Here is a 10,800-nt window from a genome sequence, read left to right as displayed (position 1 = left end):
ATACACAATTGTTTTTGTGGAATTTTTGTGCAGTTCAAAATGATTACTGTTGCTTGTTTATACTAGTTTGAAATTTACAGACACCAAATACAAACTCAAAGGCTATATATTACGATTTTCCCTATTTTGCCCCTTGATAACACCTCACATTTCCTATTTAAACTGTTGTGTTCTCCTTTTAGTTCCTGACTGGAAACTTGCACCCAGGGCTTGCTCAATCTCACTTTGTAAGTAACCTCATGAGGCTCTGAACAACTTAATCTCTAATCTTTTCCTTCCTTCTACTTAACACATAAGTAACATTTGTTTTGTAACTATTCAGCACGATGCAATTTTAAAAGCATCTAAGTGAAGCAGCTAACACTAGACTGCCTTTGTCAGATGAAATGCAATGAGATGTATCAAAATAGTGGTTCCCAAACTAAGCAGCTGCTTAGACATGCCTTTGAGAATAAAATAATTTAAACTGTGCAATTGGACCAAGTCAGATTTCGCCCTTATTTGAAATAGGTTCAGACTAGCTGCAAAAATCTCCTGTAATTTGTTGGTTTAAAATGTTGTTGTTACTGGATGATTGCTTACACATCCACTGCACAGCCAACTAACTGCTTCTAAGAGCTAAGTGGAAGCTATTTCCTCAGTTTAGTTTTGGCTAACCTCCCAAAGACCATTGAGGAAATATCAACACAACTTCCTTTAATAAATCATTGAGTAACTATCTGGGCACAGTCTGCAAACAAGGAACCATATTTCAATCCATTCCATAGAATCATGTTATATTGGAGCACATACATCTCACTCACTCAGTTAGTATCAACACATCTTAATGATTACTTCTGGAAATCAAGCCATAGCAGTGAATAATATCTTTATAAATGCAGACATCCTTCATTACCACTTTTTTTGAAAGATCTAAGGCCTTAATATCACAGACATTATTAACAAGCTTTTGCTGCTTATGGCTATTATTAAATGCCCTACTTTACAAACACAAAAGGAGCAAAAACATCTGTACGCAGTTTTGTCCTTTCTAGTCACCTGGAATCTATTGAAGAGCCAGTGAGCAGCAAAGCCCTGTTCTCTCGACTGATAGAGGCTTTGAGTAAAATGCTGGTTAAATGTAAGAAAATGATCAAAGACTCAGTTGGTTCTGTCCTGTACAGTTTATTATTGACTACTTAATACAAAAACAAACATAGTATATAAAGATAAAAGCATTTTTGTGAATGTTTGAAATTACTGACAAAAGCTCAGAGAGGCAGATTATTGGCATTAAGCCAAACAAAATCAATCCCATTTCCCTACCAAAGGAAAGTAAAATAACCGTCAATCATGAGGCAATTAGTGAACGTAACAGTGCCTATGAAAACAATATGACTTAACACTTAACTAAGGATCCAAGATTTTCCCTCCTAGCTCAAATGGAATGCAACTCATTATGTAGTATTCTCAACTTGTACACCATGAACACAGCAACCGCACGATTGCAAAAGCCATGGTTACGTGAAGCAGCAACATTCTCGCCGATGCAATGCATCTTGACCACACTCAGAATCATTGCAGGTCAGGAGTTTTCCACCTGCAAAGAACCGAGGTAGTGGTACCCTTTGGTCAACTGGCCCTTGAAGAACTAACCAGTCATTTAGTGTTTCTGAAGCTTCTTCATTTTCAAAACAAAGCTGTATATTAGGCTGGCTCAGGAGATAGGCATGAAACACCCAGTTCCTCTCTATGGGCAGCAGCTGGACTGCTGAAAAGATCCTTAATGTTAAACTCAGCCACTTAAAAGAGCTGGTGTTATAACTTTATGCTGTAACCAAATAATAATTGCATTAAAAGTTGCACACAGCACGAGGTATAAATCAAGTAAATGATCTTTCTCTGACAATAATGTCACAATATCTGCAGCTCCATCACCTAACAAACAGTTTTGTTAGCTGAAGAAAAGCAATAAGCTTGCTTTAACTGTTTCAATTGAAATTAAAGCATCAATGGAAATACAGGTGTAGAACTTAAATATCTTGCACTTTGAAATTCCAGAACATTTTATGCATTTCCATTTATATATTGTCATATAAGGTTTTATTGTGCAAAACAGAAAAATAAATGGAGCTACAGATTCAGAGTGCATCTAAATGTTTATTTTAAAGCAGAATTTAACAATAGCATAATTCTATTGATTTAAATGCCAAAGTAATTTAATTGTTTTGGTTTTTGTGGAAGGAGGGAAAACTGGGTGCCATGTTATTCTCAAAAACCAAGAAAGAAGTTCTGGAATACTCTGCACCAATTATACTAAAGCACGTAGTTTGGCTTAAGATATGTTCAAAAAGCTAGATTTACATTTATGTAATACCCGGAACACTTAAATCTCTCAATGTGCTTCCCAGATAATTAATTAATTTGAAGTGCAGAACCTGTTAGGTAAACAAACATGATAACCACTTTGCACAATGCAAGGTGCTACCAATATGAGTGAGGTAAATAAACAGGTAATTATTATTGCTAGTGTTAACTGACAGAAAACCATTGGCAGGACACTGAGAGAATACTTTGTTCTTGCAATGGACCATGACTGCTCACCTGAGCCACTAAAGAACAAAATCTATTCCAAACAGTGGCATCTTCAATAATGCAGTCTTCTCTCAATATTAAGTGCATCAGCAATAGATTAAAGGCTCAAGTCTTTGAGAATTGAGACATGAATTCTCAACCTCCTGACTTCTGTGCAAGATTTCCATCATGTGAACCAAAAAGAACAAGCATGTTTTACAGACCTAAGATAGCTAAATTGTGGAAGGGAATGATTGGAGATGCACATTTAATAAATGTATGAAATGCTAATAACCTCACAGCACAGCTAGACCTTGATGTTTCAGTAAACCAGCATTTAAGGGAATCTGTGGTATGTCTGAATTTCACTCTTTGAACTTATCGAATTATGAAGTTTCACTGTAGACTTTCAAATTGCAGCCTATAGAATTTTCTAAAAGCAGCTTTGCTGGCACGAAGATTTGAGGCATGAACCTGATGTAAAGTAATTCGACAATAGTCTGCATTGACAACAGATCACGAGTAAGCATTTAAGCTGCATCAGTTGCAGATTGGCAAGTAAATAGGTAACCATTGGTTTACTTTGGCCCTTCATCAAGGTCTAAAAAATAATTATGGGGAAGGGAATAACCACCATTAACTATCTTCACTTAGCGGTGAACTTGTCAGTAGGTATATTACTTGTGACACAAAGCAACTGCGCCAATTAGCTGAAAAGGAGAATGGTCATGATATTTAATTCAGTTGGCATTTTGGATCTTTGTCAGCAGTGCATTTTTTACTATAATTTATTTGGCAAATTAAAGAGAGGGTGATATTCTGGCTGTTTTTGTTGAATTTAAGCCAATGCTTGAAGATTATTTTATTTCAGGGATTCCATTGGACTACACTATTAGCTATAGTTTCACCTCATTGATGATCATTTGTATGATGTTGACAAAGGCTCAGTGAAACAGACCAAAATCTGCCAGTTGGAAGAAAGGGATTATATGGCTGTGAAAGCTTGAGCATGCTCAGCAATTATATATGAAGGTTTACAAACTATATAAAAACCGTAGAAATATTCCCATTGTGATCAAGTAACATCAAATACAAATAGGCAAGGTAAAGACATATTTGAGATTACAAGAGAGTGATACAGAAATTCCATGCAAGGATTGTGAAGATTGTTTCCTCTTCTGTTTTGCCATAAACTCATACAGTCAGCATTGAATTCGAGACACATCAAGAGTGTGTGCAACCATGGGACTTCCCTACAAAGAAAAGCACAATGGTGTTACTAACAGCCAGCAGCCTTATCATTGTACATTTACATGCATCACAGGTATCACATACAATATTTTTACTCAGACTGACGTACGAAAACAATTACATTCCATTCAAAGTAATTTATTATCTGAGCAAGTAAAAATGATGTAAAGTTTATTACGATGTCAAGAGTCTTAATATTATGCCAAAATGTCACTGAACAATTAATTAGTATGAACGACAAGAGGGACAAAATTCCCAGTTTTCACCACAGTTATGGGACTTCGCTCGGCACCACATTTTATAAAGGACATCAAAGAAGAGGTGAAGAAGACATTTGCTAAAACAGTTCCACAGATAGAATGGTAGACTGTGCAGAGAGACTGGAGGAGCTGTAGCTCTTCTCCTCAGAGCAGAGAAGGTTAAGAACCACCTTGACAGTAGTGTTCAAAACTGTGAAGGGGATTTTGATGCAGTGAATCAGAAGAAACTGCTTCCAATAGCAAAAGGGCAGTAACTGAATTTAAGATGGCAGGCAATAGAACCAGACTTGGCATTCAAAAAGGAATTGGACAATTAGCTGAATTGGGAAAATAACTCCAAAGGTTAATGGGGGAAGGTGGGGTGGTAGAGGAGCAGGGGTGGAATGTTTAGCACAGATAGAATGGGCTGAGAAGCCTCCTTTTATACTGCATTATTCAATGATTCTCTGAATCAGATGTCAAAAAATGTCAAAGTGCAAACGTCCATCTTGACTTTGCTGCATTCTGCTCAGATTCTCATTTCTAGACAACACTACTGCATGTTTTATTATTTAAAATCTCTGAAGATCATGTCAGTCTATAGTTCTGTCTGCCCTAACATTCTTTGGAGAGTCTGTATAGAGAGTGCTGTTATGCTCTTCCTCTGTGGCGAACACTAAGTGATGGTGATCCTGTCTTCACCTCTTATTCAGGAAAGACCCTGCAATCATAAATATGGTTCTATGCCAATCTATTTCTCCTTGCAAATGCGTTAACATCCTTATTATTGGTCTGACAACGATCAACTGACTTAAAACAGCCACAGAGGCTCACACTTCTATATTTGAGTCCCACATTGAATAGTGCATTCAGCAATTAAGTTTTAGAGCAGAAATCCACGCCCAATCTTGCCTTTCACTTGCGTTGAAGATATCTACATGAGGCAGGAGTGGAACCTACTCCTAGGAGTCGAATACATTTTTATAGGTAGATGTTGCAAAAGTGGATCTCAGAGTTTCATCTAGCTCTTTTTTTAAAACATGAAGTGACTACAGTCAAGTGGATGAATTATGCCTGACTGATATCTGCAAATTCAGCACAGACTAGAGGCTGAATCACTGATGTTTTAGTTTCATATTTCTTGCTGCCAAGGCTCCAGGGGGGTTCATGAACTCAGAAGTTCATTAGCTTAGAGGAATGATTCCCACTTTTCGATTATTGATTAAAATATCCATGAGGATTTGGTTCATCTCCTGGATGAACTTCAAACCTTTGCAAAAACAAAGGAGAGAATGCTTTTCCAAATATAGCAAGTTATGTTAACCTCAAATGTCTTCCCTAAGAGGGCTGGATCAGCAGATTCAACAGCAGCTTTTAAAATGGAATAGGATGCACATTTGAAAAGTTGAAAAATTGAACGGCTGTGAGGTAGGAAGAGCATGGGAATAAGTAATTGGATTTGTTTTCTAAAGAACAAAGAAAGGAGATTTGCTGTGCTGTTTGGTTCTAATGAAGCAAGCAACAAAATTATAGCAGAAAGCGAGGACTGCAGATGCTGGAGATCAGAGTCAAGATTTAGAGTGGTGTTGGAAAAGCAGAGTAGATCAGGCAGCATCCGAGGAGCAGGAAAATCAACGTTTCGGACAGGAGCCCTTCATCAGGAATGAAGCTGGAAGCCTCCGGGTTGGAGAGATAAACAGGAGGGACCAGGGAGAAGGTAGCGAAGATTGCAATAGGTGGATGGAGATGGGAATAACGGTGATAGGTTGGAGAGGAGGGTGGAGCAGATAAGTAGGAAGGAAGATTGGCAAGTAGGTCAGGTCATGGTGATGGTGCTGAGCTGGCAGGTTGGAACTGGGGTAAGGTAGGGGGAGGGGAAACGAGAAAACTGGTGATGCTCACATTGATGTCCTGGGGTTGAAGTGTTCCAAGGAGGAAGATGAGATGTTCTTCCTCCAAAAAAAATTATATATCAAGTTTAATAAAAACTGAATTTAAATAAAATATAAAAATCTGCTGTGACAAGGATTCATGGGATGCAGGCACCTTTGGCAATGCCAGCATTTATTGCCCATGAAGGTGATGGTGAACTGCCTTCTTGAATTGCTGACATCCATATGGTGTAAGTAGACCCGCAATGCTAAGAGTGAAGGAGTTCCAGGTTTTTGAGCTAGTAACTGTGAAGGAATGGTGATATAGTTCCAAGTCAGGATGGTGAGTGGCTTGGAGGGGTACTTGCAGGTGGTGGTGGGTTTGGAAGGTACACTCAAGGCCCTTTGATGAATTATTGCAGTATATTTTGTAGATGGGACCTATTGTTGCCACTGTCCATCGTGACAAGTCAATGCTGAAGGTGGTGAATGGGGTGCCAATCATGAGGGCCACTTTGTCCTGAATAGAGTCAAGTTTGAATGTTGCTGGAGCTGCACTTGAGGCTGCAGAACCCCTAGACTCTGATCTACTCTTGTTGCCAAAGATTTAGATGAATTATACTGGAGTAGAATCATATAAGTCATTAGTCTGCATGTCTCTAACTTTGATGGCTTCCTTCCAGGTCATGGGTCAGCAAATCGACAAAGTGGACCGGCTACTTATTATTGAGCCTAGTGAAAGTGAAAAAATACCCTGCTAAGGACGTGGGCAGAGTGTGGGGAGATTTCCCAGAATTATAACCACGACTGTAGACTTTAATTGTGTGACAGACAAGAATTACCTTCATTAGGGCAGAGAATGTAAAGGGGGGATTTTAACTAGAGGCATTTAGAAGTCAAAAGACTTGTCACAGAGAAACCATTGTCACTCATACGAGATTGGTAACCAGAGGGGACATGTTCTGGCTAATTGGCAAAAGAACGAGGCATCTGGATGGGTACATGAATAGGAAGCGTTTAGAGGGATAAGGGCCAAATGCTGGCAAATGGGACTCGATTAATTTAGAATACCTGGTCGGCATGGATGAGTTGGACGAAAGGATCTGTTTCTGCGCTGTACAGCTCTATGACTCTATGAAATTGAAGATTTGAAAATTTACACAATCTGGAATACAGCACTGTACTTGAAAACCTATTAGAAATAGATTCAGTTGCAAGAGAGAATTGGAAATATAACGTAAAAATGAAAAAACTTGCAGGGCTATAGTGAAAGCGCAGGGGAGGGGTACCAATCAGATTAAGCCATCATCCTAAGGAATGGTGCAACAGCCTACTCCTGTTCTTATTTCTTATGGTCTAATTGGAACTCTATCAAAAACCAGCAAAGGCATGAGGAGCTGAATGGATTCCTGTGTCATATGATTTAACAATTTCCAAAAAAGACTAAAATTACAGGAATTTCAATTCCAGAGCTGAGAATAGTGGGAATGTTGCTGCAGTTTTTATCTGAAGGAAAACAACACGGTTAGCTTTGTGAGGACGCCACAACTCCATTGACAGTTGTGTCAGTCAAATGCTTATAGCATTTATCTGGGGATAAGATAACCCAAATCACCCGCACCACAAGGAAGCTGTTCAGAGATACAACAAAAGTTTGTAATTTAGTGCATTCTGAAATGTAAACATCAACCCCCTCCCCCACCACCTCCACCCAGCATCAAAACAATTTCAACAAAAAAAAAGTCAGACATATCGGTGGGTCCATGTGACCTCTGCCCAGCCCCACAGTTCAAATTCCACAGAACCACACAACAGCCTGATTGGATAGCATGAAAAACATGCCGAGGTGGAAGCAATTAAACAGGAGCAGTGGGAGGATTCTTTGGGGTATTGTTGTAAATGCAGCTGACAGTTTCCCCATTTTCTCCCAAGTCTCATATTTTCACATACATTCCTGTCCCAAATTAGAAACTCTGTGGTAGAACTACACAATCCAAAACATTTATGAAAAAATAAATCATTTCTCGCAGCAGCCTTCCAGCTGTTGCTTCTTTGATTGCACTTTGCAATCAGACTCCATTCAGCCAACAATAGGACAAAATGTTCCACAATTGTGCTTTTTGCTCTGGTTGAAAAATGCTCCACATTAACTCTTCAATGTCAACTGCCTTTTCACAATTTAGAAATGGAGACAGTCCTTAATGGACCCCTATGGTTCTGAAAATCCCAATGCCAGCAGAACTTGCCAGAGAGCTGAAGGTGGCCATTAATGCTCATATCTGGAGAGTTTCAGTCATTTTCTGTTGGAATTGAGAGATCAGGAAAATCCCAGTGGACATTCCAGACCTTTGCATTTCCATCAAGACGTTTAGAGGATGCTTAGAGAAATAGATTATAGTTAGAGTAATCACGAATAAAATGTGTCTGTGTTTATGAAACCCTGACAAATGGGTTAAATGAACGATGATTCAGGCATGTAAAGACCCAAGAGCTAGTTTCATGAGAAAATAGTTTAACTGAATGGACACTCAGAAGCTGGGTTTACATGAATGAGAGATGACTGAAATGAAACCCCTCACAACTAACTCATTCTGACACAATTTCAGTTCCAGAGTTAGGGTTGAGTTAAGATTAACAGCAATTCTTACCTGTAACTAGAAGCAGAATTGGTTTATCACTCAGTGTCCATCTCCATTATCTGCAGGCTTCATTCGCATTTGTGCCTGCATCTGAGCAATCATCTCCTGCATTCGGCGCAACTGTGAGGAGGTAATAATTAGGTATTTAAATGATATTATTGCACAGTTCAATACAAAAACTTGTATAAAGATTGCCATTCAACAATTACACAGCAAAACACCATACCCTTTTGAAAACAAAATACTGGAGAAACTCAGCAGGTATAAAGAAAAACAGTCTACCTTTCTAGTCCAAAAAGATTTGTTTTCAGGATCGTGATGTGCACGTACATTAACAACTAGCCAGTTATTTCACTAATATTCGGACTATGAATGCGATACATTTGAAAACATCACCTGTTAAAAATAGGCTTCAATAAATGGCTCCCACTGAGAACAGACATTATTTCTTGACATTTTTAAAATATATTTATGCTCCATCTAATGGTTATTCACTGATGCAAATACTCAGTGTAAACAAGCAAAATGACAAACTTTGAAAGACTATGTTATAACAAGGATAGGGAGTAGGGGGGAAATGTAGAGTCAGAGAAGGATTATTTTATAGTGAATGTGAAGACTATGAATCTTGAACAGTGAAGAGTATATGGTATATGCTTTTAAAGAGCTCAAAATAGCCCTCTGGAGTAGATCAGCAGTTCAAATGGATTTGGATAAGCAGCTTCTGTAACTCCTGCCTCAAGAAAAGGTTTGTAGGTTAGAGTGGCAAAACTGCAGCCTTGAGACCCTGGTGCATTTAGGCATTTTAACTGAGAAGGCTTAATGCTGCTAAAACATTTATTTTCACAACCACACCTCAGTTTATGCGACATTCTCTAAAATATCATATTTAGCTTGCAGCTTCTTATGCCGATCATTAGTAAGGTTCTGTTGATGAGTGACTTTGTTCCAGGGAGACAAATTCTAACATTTTTAAAAATGCCATGGAGATTCAGATCTGGATTCTGAATGCAAATCACAGTCTCTGCTTAAAACAATTTATTTTAAGTCTCAGGAACTGGTCATCGTATGAGAATGGTCTCAGATGGACAGAATGTATCTTGAATGATGTGGACATGCCGGCACTAGTGAAACTGTCTGTGCTCGCAAACAGACTCTGACTTGACCATTATAATACACTGATAGAACAGATATTTTGGAGCTTGTAGAAGAATTTAGTCTTAGGCACTATACTGTAGCAACAGAAATCAGATGGAATGGATGCTCACAGTTCAATTTACTGCACTGGAATAGGTCATTGTCATATGCATATAACTGAGCATCATTGAGAATCTGCTGAGTGCTGGTCAGCCTCCAGCTTTCCTCAGCATTCATACTCTGACAGTACTGTGCCATCCAGTGGCAAGCACCACCAATCACTTGAGCTACTTATTCCTACTCACCTCCCCCAGACCCCCACAGCTCCGCCCCCTTCTTGCAGGGTTGCTGAACACTCACAATGAAATTAAATTCCAGACCACTGGCTGAGAATATTTAATTCTGTCCTCAGCGGGCAAGCCTGCACAGCAGTGAAGAGTAAAAAAAAAGCAGTATCGTCAGCGAAAGCTCTCTGAATAATTAAATATTGTAAGGGCCAGAACAAAGACAAAATGGGCTCATCAGGTCTGATATTAGAGCAGGAGCCAGATTAGAAATATTTCTTGTTGATGAAATGCCAGATTAGATAGGCTTGGAGTGATCAAATAAAAAACAAGGACGAATGATTGTCAGAAGCTACTGAGGAGACAATAAATGCTCACATACCAACAGGATGTCAAATAAGAGCTTACACATGAGATTTCAACATCAGTGTAAAATATCACACAATCAAATCTGAAGAAAAAACAATGCATTTATAAAGGGAAAACAACTCAATAGGGTTTGCTCAGTAAGGTTTGATCCTTTGCTACTTTAAACAATCCCTTTGGATAGGGAGACTGAGAAATGCTGAAATGCAAGAAATGTTTGGCACTCTGCAATTCGAATATCAGGTAGAAGCCTGGGACTTCGAATTAATCCCCATCAGGTATTTGCAGCTTTTGCCTGACCATCTAGTTCCCAAAGCCTTAGCAACTGCAGTCCATTACATGTATTGTGCCTCTACCTTACATTTCTTATACCACAAGGTTTTCCTGTTTTGGATTTTATGAATGTTGATTTTGAAACATCTATTCCTGTTTGTGCAGAATTTGCTCCACAAAATGGAGA

General features: G+C 38.8%; 1 protein-coding gene across 2 annotated transcripts in view; it reads right to left on the bottom strand.

Annotated features, from left to right (window-relative positions):
• Nucleotides 1–1,148: 1,148 nt before the first annotated feature.
• Nucleotides 1,149–10,800, bottom strand: part of LOC140487838 (septin-2) — a 129,483-nt gene continuing 119,831 nt past the window's right edge. For both annotated transcript variants that reach the window (XM_072587134.1, XM_072587135.1), the window contains 2 exons: nucleotides 8,563–8,673; nucleotides 1,149–3,806 (listed from right to left, as the gene is read on the bottom strand). In XM_072587134.1, coding sequence (XP_072443235.1) covers nucleotides 8,593–8,673 — 81 coding nt within the window. In that variant the 3' untranslated portion in view covers nucleotides 1,149–3,806; nucleotides 8,563–8,592. The remainder of the gene's footprint in view (nucleotides 3,807–8,562; nucleotides 8,674–10,800) is intronic.

This window comes from Chiloscyllium punctatum, chromosome 17, assembly GCF_047496795.1.
Source record: "Chiloscyllium punctatum isolate Juve2018m chromosome 17, sChiPun1.3, whole genome shotgun sequence".
Taxonomy (NCBI): domain Eukaryota; kingdom Metazoa; phylum Chordata; class Chondrichthyes; order Orectolobiformes; family Hemiscylliidae; genus Chiloscyllium; species Chiloscyllium punctatum.
The sequence above is the reverse complement of the archived record's forward strand: the minus strand, read 5'-3'. Positions and strand labels throughout refer to the sequence as shown.